The sequence below is a fragment of the Cheilinus undulatus genome, linkage group 5, assembly GCF_018320785.1.
Source record: "Cheilinus undulatus linkage group 5, ASM1832078v1, whole genome shotgun sequence".
Taxonomy (NCBI): Eukaryota; Metazoa; Chordata; class Actinopteri; order Labriformes; family Labridae; genus Cheilinus; species Cheilinus undulatus.
The window spans coordinates 37,000,012-37,023,858 of record NC_054869.1 but is presented as its reverse complement, the minus strand read 5'-3'; the positions used below and the strand labels follow the sequence as shown (position 1 = coordinate 37,023,858).

The 23,847-nt window shown below is 38.7% G+C and overlaps 1 protein-coding gene across 1 annotated transcript in view; it reads right to left on the bottom strand.

The window, feature by feature from the left end:
* ipo11 (importin 11) overlaps positions 1-23,847 on the bottom strand; it is a 261,649-nt gene that overhangs the window by 102,324 nt on the left and 135,478 nt on the right. Inside the window, exons 20-22 of the mRNA XM_041787347.1 lie at positions 19,400-19,513; positions 17,351-17,466; positions 11,186-11,262 (exon numbers count right to left, since the gene is read on the bottom strand). Of these exons, the coding sequence (XP_041643281.1) occupies positions 11,186-11,262; positions 17,351-17,466; positions 19,400-19,513 (307 nt within the window). The remainder of the gene's footprint in view (positions 1-11,185; positions 11,263-17,350; positions 17,467-19,399; positions 19,514-23,847) is intronic.

Below are 23,847 nucleotides of genomic sequence, written 5' to 3'. Positions count from 1 at the left end.
GTCAGTGAGAGAGCCTATTGGGTACAAGATTTTTAACAGATTAAATAATCTCCTTGATAGTCCAATTGTGCAAAATGGAAAAGGTCTATGCATCTGTCTGTGTGTGTGCGCCGAAATGCAGGCTCATCCTCATCATTCCAGCCTGTCAAAATGGACAGCCTTCAAAATTCTCCGTCACCCTTCAAAAAAATCCATCAATGACGGAGAATATTCGGTTAACGCGACCTCTGCTTACAATTATAATTGGCAACGTGTCTGTCTGTCTAGATTTGCACACCACACCATTGCTCAAATTGTCCTTGATACCTCTCAAAAGACTTCTTGAGTGTACTGGTTCAAAACTGGCGTCATGAAAAAAATCACAAGTATGTACAGATTTTCTATGAAATACCAAAATGTTGCACCGAGTCATCATTCGGGGACTTCTGCTGCATTTCATTTACCTTGGAAGTGGGATGACAGAGCAGGGGTTTTGTGCTACCAATCACGATATGCTACTATGCCTTTGCTTGGGTTAATAGTTGGTGTGAGGGTTAGGGATAGATTCTGCTATCGTTTGCCCTGTGGTAGCTATTTTCAACAAAGCAGAACACTGGAAAACAACTGGACTTCTGAAGCACGCCCACAGGGAAACATATTTGGATGAAATGATTCACCTGCTCCACTTTAAGGCACTTCTCCATGCTCAGATCAAACATGATAATAATGGAGATGTGTCACATATTGCTATTAGAATCATTCACTGAGAAATCATTGCTTGATTGCTGTATTGCCTGCTGTAGTCACCAGTGCTGCTAAAACATGTTTGAATAAGGGTCTGTTTCCTCATAGCAGGCATCACACAGCAGAAGGAGCGTGTGATTCTGTGTTAAAACTCCATGAAAGAGTGCACACACTAAAACTTTGGAAATAAATCAAAAGGCACAGCATTAATGTTCCACTTATCGTATTGTTTGCCATCCAGCACACATATGCACCAGTGTGCAGACGCTGAGCAATTATTAAGTAATTTGAGGGAAAAAAAACACCTCTTTCAAAGCAAACTGTCCTTACTGCATTAAGCATCTAATGATGAGGACAGTAAAAATATGGCATAAATGCAGTGATAAGCCTGCTTAAGTGATACATCTCCTTAGTTCCAGTCTTTCAAAGCAGCAGACTGACTGACATGGACACCAAAATGTACAAAATGTACTTCATTTGATACCTAGCTCTATGAGCATGAAAATGGCACTGTACACTGTAGAAAGCGGATAACAGGAGGTGATGCCATATGCTCACTGTGGCACCCCGGATTAAGTATTGACTGGCTAGTACTCATGTGACACCAATCAGATGTGTTGTATACAGGATATACAAACTCTAACATGAAAGGGTTCTGGTGATTAAATGAGAGAGATACCAGAAAAGAGGGAACCAAGTGTGGAAAAAGGTTTTGACAGAAAAACCTGAAAAGCTGACAAAACCAAAAATAAAAAAGTCCATTAATAAAAAGGATTATGTTAGAATGAGAAATAAAAAGAAAAAAGAAGCTACTTATGACAAGAAAAACAGGAGCATGTCACAAAAACTTCTTCAAAGTTTCTTTGAGGAGAGATCAAAAGTTTCGGTTCATTTGAGTCCACCTGTACAGGAGACTCCGATGCTGTGTTTGCAGAACAAAGACGTGACACAGAGGTGGAGAGTACAGGCAGCCTGAACTCTGAATCACCAAGGTTCAAAGATTCATCTTGACCTTGGAACCGGCAGGAGGGAAAATAACTTCTGATTGGTTCAAAGGCCATCACTGATATGATCAAAAGCTCAGAAATCTGGAACACAATACATCTGGAGTTTTCATGACCGGTGTTTGGAAGGCAAAGAATAAAAACAAGAAAAAGAAACAAAGGTGAGATCAAAGAGAAAGGATTCTGAACTTTAGTCTTTCAAGTTTCATGTTTATTGAATAACTTAGAAAGCTTTTAGGTCCCTGTCTATTTAGGAATAATTTCAAAGGGTTTATAATTGGACATCCTGCTGAGGGCTCATACAGAGACGACACATACGTGTGTTAAGTTCTTAAAGTTTGCAACTAGGAGTTGTTCTAAATACTTGTTCGCAAAGGGAAGCTAGTCATTGCCTTCTTTTGCATTTTCAGGCCTTGCTTTTTCTTTTCAGATCCTTGTCGTCACACATCACCCGGATCTGCTGGAAACACTGAGCACCATCTGTTCAGAAAGATGTGACATGATAAAAACCTAATGTACAGCTACTAAATGGAGCTTATAGTGATACTGCTCTCTAAATTTTGGTACATCTTGTATTCGTCATGTAGTTAATGATGTGCTGACAACTACTGCATATTCAAAGCCATTAAGGAGCAGTTTTAGATGCACTGGCATGGTGCACATTAAAAAAGAAGATGGCACTGTAAAGGAAATGTACGAGAAATATGTAATTTAGTATGACGTTAGTGCAGCACCAGAGCATGTATAACATGTTCAAGCTCTAGAAGAGGTGGCAGTGAAAAAAAAAAGCTCCATCTATTCACATTTATTATGGATGTGCAGAGCTGACATGAACAAAAAGCAATATGCTGGAGAAAGTGAAAATTCCTTTACAATACATTTACATATTATTTGGTGTTGCTTTCTTAATGGATGCTGTTTGCATGTAGCTGAGAGGTGTAAAAGCATTTTTCCTTTTTTTGCTTCAATGTGTTTGTCATTGTAAAAAAAGGCAGCCCTCATCTTCAAACATTGAAAAGCAAAGAGGAATGTCATCTCAACGTAAACACAAAAAGATAAAGGTAAAATTCAGGTCACAAAATTGGCCATTTTTTCTCTCTGTGATATCGTGTAAACCTAGATGGACAATAAAACAACATACTGTATACCATGATGCTGAATTAAACTTGAATTGGCTAAAGGAAGCCCCTTTGGATGCAGCCTTTTGTATTATCAGGGGCTCCAAAGAATGTCAATTATGAACATAATTATTTTAATTAAGAAAAATCTAATCTCAACAAATATTCCCCCCCAATATAACTGGAAGTGTCACTACTTCATGATTTCTTACAGTGGCACGTATTTGGCTCTGTAGGCAGTCTGTTGTCTCACAACCAAAAGGTTGTGGGTTTGATTCTGTTACATGTCCATGTGTCTGTAGACACCTAACCCCAGTTTGCTCCCACTGCTGCATCACTGACATGTGAATGTGTATAGATGAGTATGAACGGCATTACGTATTACTGATGGCCTCTTTCCCATACCCCTACCATCACTGTGTGAATGCGGTGTGAATGGGTAAGTTCGAACTGCAATGCAAAACATTCTACTATGCTGCATTAAAAATACTAGGAAAGTTTTTTTGTGTCCCAATGTACATTTTAAAAGATTAACATTACAAAAGAAAAAATCAGTAACTTTGAAGATGCATGTTTCAGCAAAATAAATGCTGTTGGCTTATTCACTGACCTTACAAACACTTTCTAGTGGTGTTAATGTCTCTTAAAAACAGGTATTTGCTTTGAAATGCTGTGTTTATGAAATAAAAAAATACAGCGGTAAATACTTTAGGTCTCATGTTAAGGTGAGGGGAAGGTTTTGGTGATCCCCAAAAGATTTTGAGGTTTCAACCAGGGCCGCAGTGCACTGAAGTTTCAGAGAGGCTGATCTATGTATTTTCTCATAATCTGCTGAGGACTTTTCAGACATAAGCAGGAATTCAAGGTTGCCACAAATGATTTATTATCCGTGAATCCTCTCTTTTTTTAAAATAATAAAATATAACAAGTGTTTTAAAAAATCACTAAGCAGTGAAAGTCGATTTCAATGTCAGAGTCAAATTACATTAGGTGAAGAACACAGGTACATCTCAAAAAATTAGAATATCATGAAAAAGTTCAACATTTTTTGTCACTCATTTCAGAAAGTGAAAACCATATATTATATACACATAGAGTGAAATATTTCAAGCCTTTATTTCTTGAAATGTTGATGATTATGGCTTACAGATAATGAAAACCCAAAATTCAGTGTCTCAGAAAATTAGATTATCGTGAAAAAGGTCAATATTGGAAACTCATGGTGTCACACCCTAATCAGCTAATTAACTCAAAACACCTGCAAAGGTTTCCTGAGCCTTTAAATGGTCTCTCAGTCTGGGTCAGTGGGCTACACAATCATGGGGAAGACTGCAGACTTGACAGATGTCCAAAAGACAGTCACTGACACCCTCCACAAAGAGGGTAAGCCACAAAAGGTCATTGCTAAAGAAGCTGGTTGTTCACAGAGTGCTGTATCCAAGCATATTCATAGAAAGTTGAGTGAAAGAAAAAAGTGTGGTAGGAAAAGGTTCACCAGCATAAGGAAAAAAACGCAGCCTTGAGAGGATTGTCAAGCAAAATCCATTCAAGAATTTGGAAGAGCTTCACAAGGAGTGGACTGAGGCTGGAGTCTGCGCATCAAGAGCCACTACTCACAGATGAATCCTAGACATGGGCTACAAATGTAGCATGCCTCGTGCACCATGCATATCATAGTGAAGTCAAGGTCCCAGAGTCTGGAGGAAAAGTGGAGAGGCACAGAATCCATGTTGCTTAAAGTCAGTGATGATTTGGGCTGCCATGGCATCTGCTGCTGTTGGTCCACTGCGTTTTCTTAAGCCCACGGTCAACCCAGCCATCTACCAGGAATTTTTAGAGCACTTCATGCTTCCTTTTGCTGACAAGCTTTATGGAGATGCTGATTTAATTTTCCAGCAGGACTTGGCACCTGCCCATGCTGCCAAAGGTACCAAAAGCTGTTTCAATGACCATGGTGTTACTGTGCTTGACTGGCCAGCAAACTGGCCTGACCTGAACCCCATAGAGAATCTATGGGGTATTGTCAAGAGGAAGATGAGAGACACCAGACCCAACAATGCAGATGACCTGAAGGCCGCTATCAAAGCAACCTGGGCTTCCATTACACCTGAGCAGTGCCAAAGGCTGATCGCCTCCATGCCACGCCGTATTGATGCTGTAATTCATGTAAAAGGAGGCCCAACCAAGTATTGAGTGCACAGAAATGAACATACTTTTCAGAAGCCTGACATTTCTGTTTAAAATATCCTTTTTTTATTGATCTTATGTAATATTCTAATTTTCTGAGACGCTGAATTTTGGGTTTTCAAATCATCATAATCATCAACATTTCAAGAAATAAAGGCTTGAAATATTTCACTCTATGTGTAATGACTATATAATACACGGGTTTCACTTTCTGAAATGAGTGACAAAAAATTTGGAACTTTTCATGATATTCCATTTTTTGATGTACATGTAAATGTCATGTTTTTTCAGACATTTTAAGAACCCAAATAAAAAAAATTTGAAATGTTTACCAAAAGATTCTGCACTGTCAAAGTCTAGAAACATCAAATGTGGCATATTCACTGATCAAAAAATACTTAAAACAGGCTGCCATCATACAAACTTATCTGGTCTCATATCTATATCCCCTATCAAGAATAATTTAGATAAATCTTTCAGATTAAGTGAGATTTTGGAAAAAATGGTTTAGAATGATGACTCTAGTTAAACCTTTATGCTCATCAGTCATATGAATCAAAGCTTTTATTTTTGTTTAGAGAAGGTTATACGGCCTACAGCTGAACATGGCATGTCTTTACCCTCTTCAATCTTGGATTCTTTGCTCCCGCCTCCATCTGTCGCTCTCTAACCCTCCATCATCTTATCTGACGAGAAACATGTGTCACTGCCTTTCATTTCCTTTCATCAAACCCTTCATTTTCTCTGTTCTTTAATCTTACCCCCTCTTTCCAAACTCTGCCCTCCTTCAATCCATCATTAAAGACACTTACAGCATTAATATGACAGCTGATCAGTGAAAACTAATGACTTGACGGTTCATCAATCTTAGAGAGGCAATGCAGACTGACGCTCTCTTATTGAAGCCACCACAAACTATAAGTGTATACACATTATTTGTGTTATAAGCAAGGATGAGAAACACATGATTTCTGATGATAAAATAAGACATGATAAAGAGCAGCAGAAGCTCTGTCAATTAAGTTTTTTTTCACGTTTCCCTTACTTATGTCAAAAGTTGCATTCAAGCAGTCACAAGGCAGTGATGCAGATGAAGACTATATAACGTTTCAAACTAACTCTGAGCGACCTCAACCATTTGGAACTGTCTTTTGAAGACAATCCATGATGGTTGCTGGTGGTTTTGTTTTTCAATAACTTACGGCCCATATATCATGAAACAAAGAGGTGAGGCTGAAGCAGGCGTCAAACCACTAGTCTGAAGAAAGGAAAACACTTTGAAAACAGTCAAACAGGGTCGTTGTGTTAGTAGGTGTGACATGAGCCTGATATATACTCTGTTCAGCATAGCGAACATTAGCTGCTAGCACCACCATTTTTGTTCCTCTCTGTAGATTAATATGCTTTGATATGTAGCCTCTTTTCACTTCAGTTGAGTAGTTTTATGCCAGTTTAACACTCAACAGCCTACATACCTCTTTGTTTCCATTTATCATTTGTTTATTACTTTCATACCTCACTGATCCTACTACATGCTAACTGCTAAGCTATTCATATATGCGTCTGGTGAAGTGCCGGGGAAAAGCTCAGACAGCAAGGCAGCAGCTATTAACTGAAGCTGGAAATAGTCCAGTAAAGGGCAATCTTAATGCCTCAGCATACCAGGACATGGCAACAGCTTGGGGAAGGCCCTTTACCTTTTCAACATGACTGTGCCTCAACAAAAAGCAAGGACTATAAAGACGCGGTTTAACAAGTCTGGTGTGGAAGCACATGACTGGCCCGCACGGAGCCCTGGCCTCATCCCCATTGAGCACCTTTCGGATGAACTGGAATGGAGATTGTGAGCCAGGTCTTCCCCTCCTATATCAGTGCCTGACCTCATAAATGCTCTATAGAATAAATGGGCAAATATTCCTACAGAAACACTCCAAAATCTAGTGGAAAGTCTTCCAAGTGAGTGGAAGCTGAAGAATGGGGGAGCAACTCCATATGAAAGTACATGTATCCGAATACAATGTCATTACAGTCCCCATTGGTGTAATAGTCAAGTATCTAAATACTTTCCTCCATGTAGTGTATGTTTTAGTCAGCGTTTCTACTCTGGTGTCATGCAGAAAAAAATGGATTGAATATAAAACATCTTTGAATTGTTACAGTAAATCATAAAGAACCACATTTTTTTTTGCCAGTGCAGTGATTCTGTTCGCCTTTGTGAAAAAGCCCCTTGGCTGCAGTTACAGTGTTCATCAAGTTCCAACTGCCTCTGTGTAATTGTCTGGGTTGTCTGGAATTAAACAGGAATGCTTGTGCTGTGCTTTGTAGAAAAAAGAAACGTTTCCCTCGTCTATTGACTTGGTTTTACTTGTCTGTTAAGGATGAAATCAAAATAAGAAAAAAGAAAAAGAAAGCGTCTTTCGTCTTTGCATCCATCCATGTCTAAACTCCTCAGAGCATAACTTTTACTGTGTCCTCTGTTTCTGTATGTTACTTTCTTATTCATTCCCCTCAACGTGATTTGTTGAAATAATTTGTTATTTTCCATTAGGAATGGCTGTTTCAAGCAAAGTAGTGAATCAAAAGTCACTGGCAGTTCCTTGAATATAAGTCGATTACTAACCCCCTTCAAACCACCACCATCATCCCCGCAAATACTCTGTGGCTCCATATGCAAATAAACACAGACCCTCACCCACTTTTATTAGCCTGAAAAACACTTGATAATAACAGACTGTTACACAGCACAGAGTTCACATCCCATATTTTAACAAGTCTGAGATTGTTAGATTTCTTCCAACACAACGGAAATTGCCTTTCATCACAGAAATTTTAAATTTAAAAACAATCTTTTGACTGAGTACCTTGTAGAACTAAGGATGTTCCTAAGCGTCTATTTCCCTATTCGGCTAAACGCTCATTCACATTTCGTTTAACCGACTAGTCTAAAGCAGAGAAAACCCCCAGAAAACAGTCAAATTCCTCACAGGGTCATTGTGTCAGCGGGTGTGATGTTAGCCTGATAAACTCTCTACAGCATGGCTAGCATTAAAAGTTAGTGCTGCCCGCCTTCGGTCCTCTTTGCAGATAAATATCGGGCTTTGATATTTGGCATCTTTTCACATAGGGTGAGTAGTCATACATGAGCTCAACCCTTGACAGCCCACATACCACTTTATTTCCATTTACTATGTTAGAAAACTGTCATACTACTGTTTCCATACTACATGCTAACAGCATAGCAACCGCTGAGCTTTTCATGTTCACATCCAGTGAAATGCCAAAGAGGAAGGCAGCGTCCATTAACTGAGGCTACAGCGGCCTCTAGTGGCGGGAGGTTCATAACAGTTGAAAAAAGCATTATAGACAGGGATTTAAAGCCTGTGTTCATAAAAAAAATGATAGGTAAATAGTTTAACCGACTAGTAAATCCCGTGCCGGCTAATTTGATAAAAATTTTTAAATATTTTACCGATTAATCGCGCACATCCCTAGAACCAATAATTTAATCAATCATTTACTTAATAATGTTTAGTAAAAGTGAAGCAAACTTCTTAGCGCTGCTAAGTACTGCTTCTTCTTTTCTTATTAATTGGTGACTGACATTTAGCATTTGCATGTGCTACAGCCACCCCCTGGCAGTCAGACTGCACTACTAGGCCTGGGCTTGAAAAAATCAATACGGCACTATATGGACAGGTGTTTCAGGTGTTACAGAATTGATATGACTGTAAATGCTTTGATGGCCAAATCCCCTATGGTGCCGTTAACGAAAAAGCCAGCAGATGGTAGCAGATGCTAAACGGCATGACACTGTGCACAGCTCTCTCACCAAAACAAGTTAGAGGTGGTAGTCACACCAGTAACATGGATCATAGTTTCTATCTACTGCCAGCAGCACTAAAAGCAAACAAACTGGATTATCTCTGTTTCGTCAACACCAAAAAGTCAGGAGTTAGATACAAGTCATGCAAGCTGTGCAGTAAACAAGGTAAAATACTGCAACAGGACAACAGCTAGGCTCACAGTGCTAATCTCTGTACCCCTGACCAGCATAGACTAATGCTGTTAAGTCAAAATGTATAAGTAGGTGTATAATACCAGTGAAACCAAAATATTATATGCATTGTAAGTATAAAAAATCAACAGTAAGAAATACAACAGAGAGGTCCATTTTAAGTTTAAAAAGTTAGACATTACTATATATATGCATTTATTAATTGCCTATTGATTATAAATAGACTACTCTAAATTTCTTGGATCTCTGGGGATCTGAATTTAAGGTAGTTTTTACACCTGATAGTCCAAGGTTGTGGTTTCGGTTCAGGGCTTAAATTACAGCATTGCTGTACTTACATTTATTTTGGTTCGTATTCACATTGAAATTAGATAAACAAGCCAAACCGTCCGGATAACATAAAGCAGTTAAACGTTTGTGTCACTGTTGTCCCAAACAAAAAGCGGTGAAGAAGAAAAGGAAATACAGAAGAAGACAAAACAGGGAATCCATCTCCTTCCACCAGTCTTTTTTTCACCACAAAAAGAATATGCTTTTGCCTTGGGGCATTCTGAGCAGCCAGCAAGGCAGCAAGCTGTCCAGCATGTTGTTCTTAACATGAGAGGAATGAATCAGTACTGAAGAAGAAGGTGAGCCAAAACAAAAGTGTGAGACTAAGACGTGTTGCCACGGTTACATAGACGCTGAGCGAGGTACCAGCAAGTATTTGAATGTATTAAATGGCATAAATACATCCATAAATCAGCAAGTATTATGCCACTTCCTGCCTTTGGTTTGCATGTTGGTCTGCTTAGCTTTCACACCTCAAACGAATGGCACCAGGGTTTGTATGGAAGCAAACCCCGACCCCTGTTTTAAAGTGGACCAGAATATCTGAGAAAACATACCAGAGTTTGTTTAAAGTGGACCAAAAAGCTCTGGTGTGAATGCAACCTAGGTGTTTTGAAGTGTAAGATACCAAACTTTACTACTTACCATCTGTTATCCTCTTCAATAAAGAACAGCAGCTGTGGTGAATTATGTGGCATATTTATTAGGACATGTGTATTATCCCAAATCAACATGTATCTGGATATGTATCCTACGGCCTCTGTTGTTTTTTTTTGTTTGTTTGTTTTTTTGGATACATAACGTATGAGGCTGTGAGAAATACCCAGCCATATGCATGACAACCAGGCTTCAGAGAAAGTAATGGAAAAAAAAAATCTATTTTTAAGATTGATAAAAGGCACATACAAATTTTGATTTGTAAAAATTAATGACTAATCAGATATTCAATAATCATGCTCCATGCATACTTTCATCCATTTTACTGATCTTTGTTTCCAACACAATACAATACACAATAACTGTCTTCCTCAGTCTTTTGCTCTGTGTTCAATGGATTCCCTATCTGCACTTTAAGTGATCAAATGCTGCAGTAAACCACTCAGACTGGTGTTCATATTAGTCCGACTCAGTCGTTATGTTCAGAAGTGCCAAATCAATACTGTTCCTCATCACAGTGAAGGCCACACACACAAAAACACACACACATCTCTACACACTGCAGCGATGAAGGTGTCCCAGTGCTCTAGGCCTGTGATAAATCATCCAGCCAGTTCCATTCAGTGTGACACCACTCACAGCTGCCTGCAGACACAGTGCGTTGGCCCTGGTGCCTCGAGGCTACTGCAAAGCCATAATTGTGATCTTTACAAGCTGCAAGAGCCTGAAGTGATAAAACTCTGAAATTTAAGTTTGTGTCCTTGGATTGCATCAACTTTATTTCCTCATTCTCTTAGTTTCTCTGTGATTTAAAAGCATTTGATCATGTAATCAGGTTTGTTCTTTTTGCCTTTCCCTTTGATGTGAAATATTTGGGCCCTGATTTTGTACCGCACACACTCAAACACACAGTCCTATTACAAACACCGACACCACAGTTTAACCTGATGCAACTACCCAAAATGCATCATAGTGGTGTTCTTTTTGATGTTATAGTAGTATCATCCCCCTATAATTAATTTCATTTTATGGTAATGCAAAACATGAAGTTGGTCGAGGGGAAGAAAACAAATCAAAGCTTGTTTGCACACACGTCACATACACGGGTATAAGGATAGAAAAGCAAACAAAAGCATCTGATATGAGCTTACCTAACAAAGCTGACATGTTCTGGAAAATTCGGAGCAGCTCCGGGGTGATTGCAGGGCTGTTCTCTAGAGTCACCAACCTGCATGATGAGAGGGCAGGCAGAACAGAAAAGTTAAAAGAGAAAGGAGCAAAGGAGAGAGCATAAAACAGAACATATGAGAGATTGTGAGAAAAGAAAACAAAAGACATGGAGTCGAAGTGTCAAAAAATAGAGACAAAAATGAAGTGGGAGAAATTTACAGACAGAAAGACAAAAAGAACACATTGACATCAAAAAGATGGATAAAACATACATGATGAAGAGGGAGTAAAAGAGAAAGAGAAAGGATGGATGAAGGGAATAACAATGTGAGCTGTTCCTTGATTAATAAGTCCCATACATAATCAATGAATTGAGCTTTGGAAAAAAACAGACAAAATGTTGACATCGTCACCATTTAGAATCAAATAACAGGACAATACCAAGGTGCATCTCAAAATATATCACAAATAAAAAATCCACTATCTCAAAATCTTAGTATATAAAGATCAGTACAACAAGAAGATTTATAATACAGAAATTTTGACCTTCTGGAAAACCATGCTAATTTATGCACTCAGTCATAGGTTGGAGCTCTTTTTGCATGGATTACTGCATCAGCGCAGTGTTGCATGGAGCCAAGCAGTCCATGGCACTGCTGGGGTGTTATGAAGCCCAGGTCTCTCTGATAGCAGCCTTCAGCTCGTCTGTATTGTTGAGTCTGGTGTCTCTCATCTTTATCTTGACATTTCCACAGAAATTCTCTACAAGGCTCAGGTCAGATCAGTTGGCTGACCAATCAAACACAGTAATACCATGGTCAGCGAACCAGTTTCTGGTAGTTTTGGCTTCACTGTGAGCAGGTGCTGGAAAAGGAAATCAGTATCTCCATAAAGCTTCTCAGCAGATGAAAGCATGAAGGGCTCTTAAACATCCTGGTAGACGGCTGACAGTGTTGACTCTGGACTTAATGAAGCACAGCGGACAAACAGCAGTAGATGACTTGGTACCTCAAACCACCACTGACGCTGGAAACTGAACACTCTGGACTTCAAGCACCTTGGATTCTGTGCCTCTCTAATCTTCTACCAGACTATAGGAGCTCGATTTACCAATGAAAAACCAAATTTACTTTTATCTGAAAACAGGACTTTGGACCACTGAGCGACAACCAGTTCATTTATCTCCTTGGCCCAGGTGAGAAGCTAATGATGTCTGTGGTTCAGGATTGGCTCGACACTAGTAATATGACACCACATTTCCTGGACCTTTCTGTGTGTGGTGGCTCTTGATCCACTGACTCCAGCTTAAGCCCAATCCTTGTGAAGTTCACCTAAGTTCTTAAATCTGCTCTGTTCGACAATTCTCTGAAGGCTGAGCTCATCCTTGTTGCATGTGCACTTTTACATGGAAATTTGACTGGAAGGGAAAGTGTCTTCAAAAAAAGGTGCACAAGCAATGTTAAGAAATCAATGTCCAATCAATCATAACATGTGTTATTCTTATATTCTTCTGGTTGTGATATTCTTATATATATTCTTATATTTTGAGAAAGTAGATTTTTGTGAGCTGTTATCCACAACATTTAAACAAATAAATCTTAAAATATACTTCACTTCCTTAAGTTAATCACGGAAAAAATAAACTTTTTCATGATGTGCTCATTTTTGGAGACGCACCTGTAAGCTATAAAACACCATGGAACTTCGCTAGTCTCTGTGTGTGCCATTCACATGTGGACCATTTTTCCCTCGAGGATATTCGTCATGGACTATGAGACATCACTAGATGCATGTGAGGGCTGCATGTGTTGGTGAAAGGTCATTGTGTAATTTTGTATATCTGAATACATGTTTCTGAACTCATTCATGTAATTTTCTTTTTGTGTGTTTTGTGTTTTTATCCTCTCTAGAGAACACAGTTCACATTTGTATAAAATGTGCTCCACAAATAAAATTGAATATAAATGAATAATTGAGTGACACCCGACCAATGCAGTGGAAAATGGACTGAATACTGAAAAAGGATGTGTCATGACCTCAGCTAGGCAAGAAGACTGTATAAAAGGATGTAGGGAGAAGCTGTCACCCATTACATTTATATTTTTGCGCATGTGTTTTGTTGTGCTTCATGTTCTGTTTGTATCAGAAAAAAAGAGTGACAACCAATTTCTGCAGGAGCAACTATAAGGCCCATGTGAGGAGTGTTAAGCATGTTATAAAACAGAATAAAACAAATGTTAATGGACTACTTGGGGAAAGACACTTTTTCAACAGAGTTAATATCAAAGGCAGAAACTGCTGCTGCTGGGTAGACACAGTTACTGACTGATTTGTCATTTTTCCGTTGCAAAGATTCTCCTTCAGTGACACATTAGAAAGCAGGATGAAAACTGTAGTCGAATATTTCTACTCAGACATGTACAGGACAACATCAGCAAAGACTGCTTTGTGCAGAGGGGCTTAGAAATGTCCAATTTTAGAGTAGAATAAAACACGATTACAGCTGTGTTACTCTGGCTGGAAAACTAATTTCCCTTTGTAGGACAATAAAGAGAATCAAAATCTGAATCAGCTTAAATTAATTCGTAAATAACGGTGTAGGTACCAGATGTGTCCGGGATGCCAGATCTGTCCGGGGGATGCACCTGCTGATGACATCGCACATTGTGATTGGCTGTGATGACGTAGCACATTTTTATTGGCTGGAAACTCACACTGTCTGATAGCTAACCCATTAGCATTCTACGACGCTAGCGTTGAAAGCTAACTTCAGTATCGTAACATTACTTACACCTAGACGTTCTCTTTACCTCCAAATTACCTGCTTCAAACCCTCTGTATGTTTGGCAATCTTTTTTCGGGGTGTGGGAAACGTAATTTAGAATGTTTGATTTTCCAATTTAACAAAAAGACGATCTTTGTTGACTACAGCAACTACATGTGGACAATCCATAATGCAGCCGAGTTGATGATGGATTAATATTGTAATCATTCAAGATTTATTCATTTAAGATAGATATTCTTGTTTTTTACTTAAAGTGAGTGACATTTTTAGTAAAGTATTTACTACTTTTAACCGTGAATTGTGTTTTTTTCTTGAACGATCCTTCTTTTGTAGGTAAAACTAATATTTTAACTATTTAATAGTAGAAAGATTTTTGTAATGAAAAAAATATATAAGTTTATAAAATTAAAAAATATATTTTAATGTGTATTTTTTACTTTTCAAGAATGAATTATTTGTTTCTCTCGTACTTGTTAAACTATTGTTAAGGACATCAATCACAGATCATCCCTCTGATAAACAGCAAAAGCAAACAGCGAGTCATGACCATTTCAGACACAGTAAATGTCGCAGGATTAAAGTATTTAATTCAAAATTACGTTTCCCACACCCTCAGCATCATCGCCAAACATACAGAGGGTTTGAAACAGGTAATTTGGAGGTAAAGAGAACGTCTAGGTATAAGTAACGTTACAACACTGAAGGTAGCTTTCAATGCTTGCGTCATAGAATGCTAATGGGTTAGCTATCAGACAGTGTGAGTTCCCAGCCAATAAAAATGTGCTATGTCATCACAGCCAATCATAATGTGTGACGTCATCAGCAGGCGCAGCCCCCGGACAGATCTGGCAGCCCGGACACATCTGGTACCTACAACGGCATATCGGAAATATCATGAATCCCTACCACAAACCGAAATATAAAGCTGCATTCCATATTAGTGGTGCACCAATAGTGAAAATCAGGGCCAATGTTTGAATTAACACTTTGGCTGATAATGAAACCAGCACTGATGTTTTTTTTCCATTAACTGTTGGTTGTTTACTTATGTGACTGATAACTTCCTTGTCCAGACCAGAGACTAATATTATTTTTTTTGTTGAACAACAGTATAATTCCATTCTTCATTACTTTAGAGGGGACCAAATCAACCATAGAAATACACAATCAATTTCTATTTAAACTTATTTTTAAAAAGAAAGATATGTTTCTGAAAATAACCACAGCATGGCCTCTTCAGCCTGAAATAAATCACTTCTTACTTTTTCAAAACAGCCTCAACATAAACTACATTGTTCCAAACAATACTTTTTAAACCTACATCTCTTTTAAAAATACAGTGATATTATACAAAAAGTATATATTCCCAGCCATAGCTCAAAGCCTAATTCTTAGTAAGAAGCCAACATATTGTCTAGCCTAACTCAACATCTTTGTAAAATGTTGGTATAACACCTGGCCCACACAGTCTACTTCTCAGTTAGATGTGTTTTTCTCTTCAAATATTAGCTCACAGACTTGTTGCAGCTCAGTCTTCTCTTCTTATCCAGGATGGGAAGCAGCCTTGGGTTGCAAGTATGCCAAATAGTTGTGCATCAAGCTACATGTGTGCACTTTAACATCTTCATCAAAATAGCTGTCTTTGTACCAGGATGTAATGAGGCAGTGATACAGGAAAGTGGATCAGACTATCTGTATGAATCTTTTGCTAACAGCTTCTAATTAAATAGTGTTTGTCTTTTTTAACACCACGATCAGCAGCTGTCTCCATGTGCAAAAAGATGTTTCAGGGCTCTTACTGAGGGGATCATATCAGCAGTTGATGAATCCGACTGCTGTGCAGTTAAAGTTGTAGGGAGATCGTTGTCCACGGCATATATTTGGTGAGGGTGTGTTTTTGGCCCAAGAAGCTTTGCATCATGTAACATGCAGCCTATTATTCCACTGGGTTGGCACGCCCTGCTGCAGTCTTTTTAGCTTAATTTCTGACTGAATCAGCACAGCGTGCACAAGTGAGTAAGCAAGGTGAAAAAGACTGACTATTTTTCAGCTCATTTCAGCCACATTAGAGACACTGTGCACTAGAAACTCAGCTGATCGGAGAGCCAGCTAGAGGGTGTGCACACTGTGCAGCAAAAACTTATCGGACTGCTGTCTATCACTGCTGTTGTCATATCTTAGTTTTGTCTTTCACAACAGCATGCATTTCAGATTTGTCTGTTTTCTAGATTTGACAGACATCCACAACTGTCATTAGCACCTGCCACATTTTATTCAGTGCACATTCCCAAGTCAGCCATCGGCCAGTGTTAATCTACCACAGATGCACTAGTGTATAACTACTCATTATCCATCTATACAGTACAATTTATGAAAAAGGCTAAGCATTCCCTAATTTATTCACTCAATACAATCCATCAATATGTTTTAGCTTTTTTAAACATGTCTCCTTAAACTGAAACAGCTTTGATGCTACTTGCAGAACCTTGCAGGAAAAACTCAACGATCAAAAAAACCCAGACCAAGGTTAGTGGAAAACTCAAGGAGATGAGACATTTGAGACTAATTTGATGCACACTCTCGACCTTCTAGAAATAAACAAGACAGACAGATAAAGAAAGGATACAGAGAGAAGACAAAAAAGAGCTGATAAAAGATAAAAGCATGAGAAGGAGTAATTGACTTTGCAAAGAAGCAAACATTTAGGACACGGCTGTTTATCAGGGATGGAGACATAAGACATTTGTTTTGCTCTACAAGCCTGATAAAGCCATGGCAGGAAAAAAAAAAAAGATGGAGATGAGAGGTAATAAGCAAAGAGATGATGGGAGAGGTACAAAAGGTTACCCGGCAAATTCTCTGTAACACAACAAACCTTTCTGGGATGTAATGCATTTGATTAAGTGAGTGCAGTGAGTGAATGATTTACAGCAGATTCGTGAGAAATCAGCCTTAAAATGGCATGTGCCAAAACAACAACATAAAAGGAAACTTAGAGAGTGATGAATTATAAACAGAATCATCGGCCACATAGAGCCTGTCAGTCACGTTGATTCCATTTCCCTTCACTTAACTCCTTAATGTTTGCATTTACTTCCTATAAAGTACCCAGTGTTAGTCAGTGATGACTAATGTAGCTTAAAAAGGACTCATGACTCAATCAAACAACAGAGAAAAGGACCAAAAGTGGAAGATAAAGCCAGCTGTAGTTATAATATGGATCTGAAGGTGGGTTATTGAGTGTGGTCTGAAATGCAAAGAGAGGAAATGAGATAAGTCAGTGCATCACAGACATCTGCTTCTGGAAGTCTTCTCACATAAAAAATAGCTGTGTTGTGTTTATACACAAGGACATGCTCACCAAAGCTCCAGTCCGTCCTCTAACAAATACACGTGTGGCGGCTGGGAAACGTCCGTGCTCAGCTGGATGACAGGAAGAAGGAAAGGGTACAGGTTCCTACTCTCTGCCCCGAGGCCCTGTGAGGACACAAACATACAGAAAGAGGACTCCAAATTAGGGAAAAGACAGAAAAGAATCCTAAGAGGAGGGTTAAGAAACTGTTAATCATGTGCATTAGATGAATGCCTGTTTATCACAGACCATATGTGAGAGAGATTGATAGACTGATAGAAAAGTTCAATATGCCAATGCCCTGACTCATCTTTTCCCAGAACAGTCTGTCCCCATACTCCCCAAGCAGACTATTTACTGCATTAGAGGCAACTTTTAAATCACGTTGTTAAAACGTTGGAGAAATCAGTGGTGGATGACAACTTTCAATATAGAGGAGGTGCCATAAATATTGGTTTCTTGTACTCAAAGGGCTTATGTTCCACTACAAATTACGTGCCTGAGGGTGTAAGAGGTGGTAAGGGATTTTTAATGTTTTTTTTATAGCTGCTTTAAGAAGAGTTAGCCTATTTACCTCAATCCAATAAGTTAAATTGTCCTGGGCAGAATATGTGACTAACACCTAAGCACCCCACGTCCCAGTGGTTCTAATCATAGTGAATCATAAACAAAAGCTTAACTGTAAGGAGTTATCTAACCAACAGAGCCATAAGTACATTTCAACTTAAATGCCACTTTTTTAGTGGCTTATTGCTTATTTTAACTCTAAGTGTGTTAATGGGCTCATTTTCTGAGACCCTTGGAGAAAACCAAAGCTGGCTCTAAAAACTAAAGTAGTCTGCTTAATTTAGTCAGAGGAGTGGGGCGTTTGACTCAGACATGTTTCTGTTTGACAGACAAACATGGGGGTTTGGTATACGAGATGCCGTCTGTTTTAGGGATTTCTCCCAGAGGGGAAAAAGGTTACAGTTTTCTTCCTCTGTGATGACTTCTATTGCCCTTATCAAGTCTACAACATGCAGTTTCTTTGCATCAGTGTGGCTTTTTTAATAACATCTGTTGTCTCCACGTGGAGATTGCAATTCAGCTGTATTGTCCCTGAATCCTGAAGGAATTATAAATTATCCAACTAATAACTAAGACAAATCAGTCAAAATCTTTTAGGCTACCTGACTGTCTCTCTCCTCTCTGCCTCAGCAAACAGGATTTAAGGGTGCAAATACTTTTAATCACATTTTATATCCACGAATTTTCAATACTGACCAATATCTCCTGATTAGAAATCAAATCTTTTTATTACAGGCTCACACACTGAGGTTTTATCATTTAAAATAAGAACATAAAGTTTCCTCTCATCTGCTGAAAAGCGCTGTGTATGACTGCATTTGTCACGTTGTGCATTCAGGAGCAGTTTGTTTGCTGAATGCAAAGCATGAAACTCCACAAGTTTTCCAGCAGGTTACATGTCTTGCTACACTTGACTACACAGTCAGTGGTGTGTTTTAAATGGTACGGTGCTTAAGAAGAGAGAGGAAACAAGGGAATAAAAACTCTAAATAACTGACATGGCAGGTTTATGTCAGTTAGAGGCTCTAAATGTCGATTTTGATTATTTTTTTAATGAATCCCCAACACTAATGTATCTATATATTTCTTGGGGTGGTTGGCTGAGATATCTTATGTCTTTCCTTTATTTGGAGAAGATAGAATACAGGATTGAAGGTGGCTCCAATAATTTTAACAAGACTTTGGGTCCTTTTGTGTAATTTTGTAGCTCTATGCAGTCTTTGGAAGACTAATGTGATGAATATCTGATAGTGTCACAGCGCAAACTGGATTATGTCTGCACGTAGCGAGGGTGGTCATTTGATTTCAGTTTGAAGTCCATAGGTTGTGCAGCCTATATGTAACATATGGCAGCTCCTTCTTCTGTGTTCTAATTTTCTTCAGGATGTCATTTATGCATTTCTTTTTCTTTTTGTTGCTTTAATTCATATTAACATTATGTGTGTTTGATCTTCATGTCAGTATCCTTACAGATTTAATGATGCATTTTACCTGGACCAGGTGGATGAGTGTAGTGAGTATGGCACATCGGAGCATGTTGTGTTCTTCAGACTGCTTCCAGAGCAGCGGCAGGTACTGAACCAGACAGCCGACATACGGCCGGATCTGAGAAAGAAAAAAGAACAAGGCATGTTTACACCCCTGTGATGTTTCGCCTTTACTTTGAATGTCATGGAGCTGTTACGGGAGGGCAAAGTGATCTTCCCCTCTGTCCTAGCTTCGGAAGTAGTAACAGAGGCATAACAGAGGTGAACACGGGATAATCAGAGCCATCAGGAGTGTATATGCATATATTGCGTGTATGCAGTGACACCAAATATCACGCTGTTGAGGGATCAATAGTAATGTCTTAAGGCGTGATGAAGGTGGAGCTTCACTGTTGCAGAAATACACTATAAACAAAACCTATAGACTCCTTAAGTGTCTCCTTTGTTGTCCCTGAAAGTTTGTCACCAAATAGATTAAAAAATACATTGTATTTCATGGAAAGTTCATTTAGTTTCATTTTCCATTAATTAATCCCAGCCTGGTTTGCCTCTACCAACTACAATCTGCTGTTTCTTAAACACCGTCAGTGAACTATCTTTAAAAGATGAAAAATGGACATACACTCAAAATTTATTATTTTCTTGTGAGACTGACAGGTTATCCCCGAAGGTGTCAATTCTTCGCTCCGTAAAGGTGCTGAAGGAAGCCAATCTGCCTGACACATGATGAGTGCTTGTACATTTCTTTCAGCTACAGAAGGAACAGACAGAGCTCAACTCCTTTGTCAGCTTGAACATCAATGTTCTGAATCTTCAGTTCACATTTCGAGGATGAAAAAGCCTCATACATGAGCATGTTACATTATTCTGTGCCTTATAGATAATGCAGTGAGCAGAAATATGAATGCGGCTATTTGATCACTGAAAGGTTGACAAGCTGCTGACTTTAGGTTTTACAATGTGAACTGTTAGTCGGTGAAATGTCAGTCCACACAAAGGCTATGATCATTTTAAAACTGTCCATCCAGTGGAGATAATGAAACATCACATTTTCATACAAACCAAGCTTCATGCCACCAAGTCTGAACTGAGCCGTCGCAGCAAAAAAAAAAACCCAAAAAACAGGCCATCTAATGATGTTGCCTATAATTCAGATTCAAATAGCAATCAGCTGCTTTTAGAAGGTTGCAAGCAGATTTATTATGAAATAGAACTGTAAATCTTACTTTGATAAGCACCAAATATTGACTCTGAAGCCAAATTTTGTCCGGATTCTGCTATGACATATCCAGAAATCACTTACGCTATTAGCTCTATGCAAATTGGACAAGTAGCAGAACCAGATGGATTCCAATGAAATTCTATAAATCACTTTCTTCAAAATTATTTCCCATCCTTTGTTCAGTCTTCAAAACATGCTTAAAAAACACCATTACCCGAAACAATGGTACAGGCTTTTAATTCAGTTCCTTGAAAAAGAACGACCCCTTAGATTGTGTTTTTTATCGACCAATAATCATCCTCTGAACAAATGTGGCACATTGTTTATTTGAATACAAGGAATATGCAACAAAAAAATCAGTGTGCAAGGTTTCAGTAGTCGCTAATTTTTTTCTGATTATAGATCAGAAAAATTAAAAAATCGCATTAGAAAATAACGGACTCTGTATGTGATGACCTTAATATAACGCACAGAAATAACTTCCTCCTTCTCACTATCGCCCCGTTCCTCTTAATTAAATTAGCTCTCTTCTCATACATCTTTTTCTCCCTCTTAAACTGTGTAGCATTTTCTGCACCCTGTTTTGTTTCTGCAGGCTCTTCTCATGTGTCTCACTTTTCCATGATTTTTCACTGGCAAACCTGCAGACTTTGGCCCAGGGTTTTCTCCACCGCATCTGTAGCATTTTCTAATATCCGGCTATGGCTCTAGTCGTGTGTCGCTGACCATGTTCACTGATCAAGCTGCTCTTTTGTCCTCTATTTAAGGATGTCTTGATTTTGTAACTGTCAGACAGAGTTCAGGACAAATTTCCTTATGGGAACATTAAAGTCTATATTATCTCATCTTTTCCATTTACCAGGGTATTTCATTCCATGTAAATCCATAATGTCTGTTTGCCGCCTCCACTGCTTATAAAAAGAAAAAACACAAGTCCTTTTAAAAAAGTCAGTTTTTCCTCTGACAGAAGCCTCTGCTGTATCCTGTCTTCATTTCTGCCACAGATCTCACGATCTCTGAACATCACTGTGAACAAATCCCCAAAATCACAGTCCAGCGCCAGCTCGCTCTGATGTGCCACATAATCACCCACACTTTGCTTATTACTCTGGTGCCCTCCATTGACACTAAGCTGAAACAACATTCCACAGTCACTTCATAATACAGGGGAAGTCGCTGAAATTATGACATTTGAGGATTTTATAGAAAATCTCTGCATATTTATGATTTTTTATGGCACCAGTTTTGTACCGGCACAACCAAGAAGTCTTCTGAGAGGTATTAAGGACAACTGGAGAAACAGCGTGGCATTCAAGTTGGCACAGACACACAGACAGACGGACACACCGCAAATTATAGTAGTAAGACGATAAAGGTACAGGAAAAAAACACAAGTTAATGTGCAATACTGTCTTTCTTGTAGAGAAAGATTTATTTCACATAATTTCAAGAAACAATTCACTTTAAATTGAGCGACTGTGAGGGTTGATGTTATGAAAGCAAGGCCTTATCTCCTCAAGTAGAAGCATTGTGGAATCAGGCTTTTAGAAAGGTGCAGAGCGGAACGTCACAAGCAGTTGAGAGTGTCAACTCATATCATCGTGAATTTTTGGTCTGAACTGGACTTCACACAATTTGCAAAAGTTTGTTATTTTTATATCTTAGAAAGTGATAAACTGTTTCAGATATTCATAGTACCACAGACAAATGCTCATTTAGAGAAACTGCTTTTAGCTTTAGCTTTATTTACATAAAACACTTAAACAGTCAAACTGCTAACTTTTGTTCCTATGGGTCTGTTCAGAAATATAACAATGAACTATTCCGTCTTTGAATTTAACTGATTTTAATAGTGATGTTTCCATTCTATGAATAATTTTGTTAACTGCTTATTTATTTTTTTGGCGCACTCTCAATGATTTGTTGAGTTAAAATAAGGTTGAATAATGAATGAATGAAAATAGCTTTTAAACAGGATATGTGTTAGGCCTTTGTGAAAGATCTGTGCTCAGTTCAGACTGTTTCTTGTCTTTCTTGACTAGTCAGTTTATCTAAATTTTGATTTTCATTTAATCGACAGGTAAATTTATCTAGGAACATCACTTGATAGAAGTAAATTCCATTGTTTTGAATACTAGAAATCAAAGTGTTCAGACACCATTTGAATGCCATCATTGTCACTCCTGTGTGAAATTGAAAACTGGGATGGCACACTTTGTAATCCAGGTGCAGCTGCTGTGCAGCCAACCAACTCTATGACATCTGAGCATGAGACTGAATAACGGATATCTAAAAGTTTTCTGCTGTTTTCTTGTGCTCCATCACGTTCTCTTTACAGAGGGCCAGGCTGCAGACCCCATGCTGGGATTTTTCCTTCTGATTACACCTTTATTAGGAGCTGGCAAGGTGCAGAAAGAACAAGACAAAAAGCCTTGAGGAGAAAGATAAAAGTGAAAACAGACCCACAAACCAAGAGTGGATGACATTTGTGGAGTGATAGCAGAAAAACGAGCTAAATCTTATCATCTGTCATCACGTTGGTTTCAACTGAAGCTGCACTTGTGGCCTCTTTGACAAGTTTTTTCAGCTGCTGCCACTCTTTGTGGCTTCAAAAATCCCTTGTGTGATGGGTAAGAATATTAATAGGACTTCTACTGACACTTAAAGTTTAGCCAGGGTGAGTGACTGGGGAAGACTTAACCAGAATGACAGATGGTGAGGATGAAAGCTATTTCTCTGACAGATTTAAGTCACGGGATCGTTTAAGAGAAAGTGCTTAAAACTGATTTGTAAGGAGCCTCGAGGGTCGAATAGAAGGTCAGTTTTTAACTGGTTGACAGTTAAGTGGATTAGAACGACTTATTGGATGCTCAGAAAAAAATAAAATCCATTTGGCCACAAAAGAGCTGCAGTGGCAGAGATAGGGTTTATCATCATGGTAAATGAGAGCAGACATCAAAACAAGGGCCGCCTCAGGTCTTGTGGTCTACTAAGAGTCAAGGATTGGACTTAAAGTCTCTTTTTTGGTGTGCCAGGGTGTGAAAAATTGTACATTTCTAGCAATCTTTAGGCTGTTTTGCCTTTGTGTTCTAAGGCTAGTAAAGGGTGACACATGTTATGAGTCTGTGTAAAAATGTTTTTAACTCCACACGTCTCCTGCAGAGTTTGAGGCTGTGATAAATTATTGTGGCATTTTTGAAATAGAGGAATTATGTCTGTTCAAGATTAAT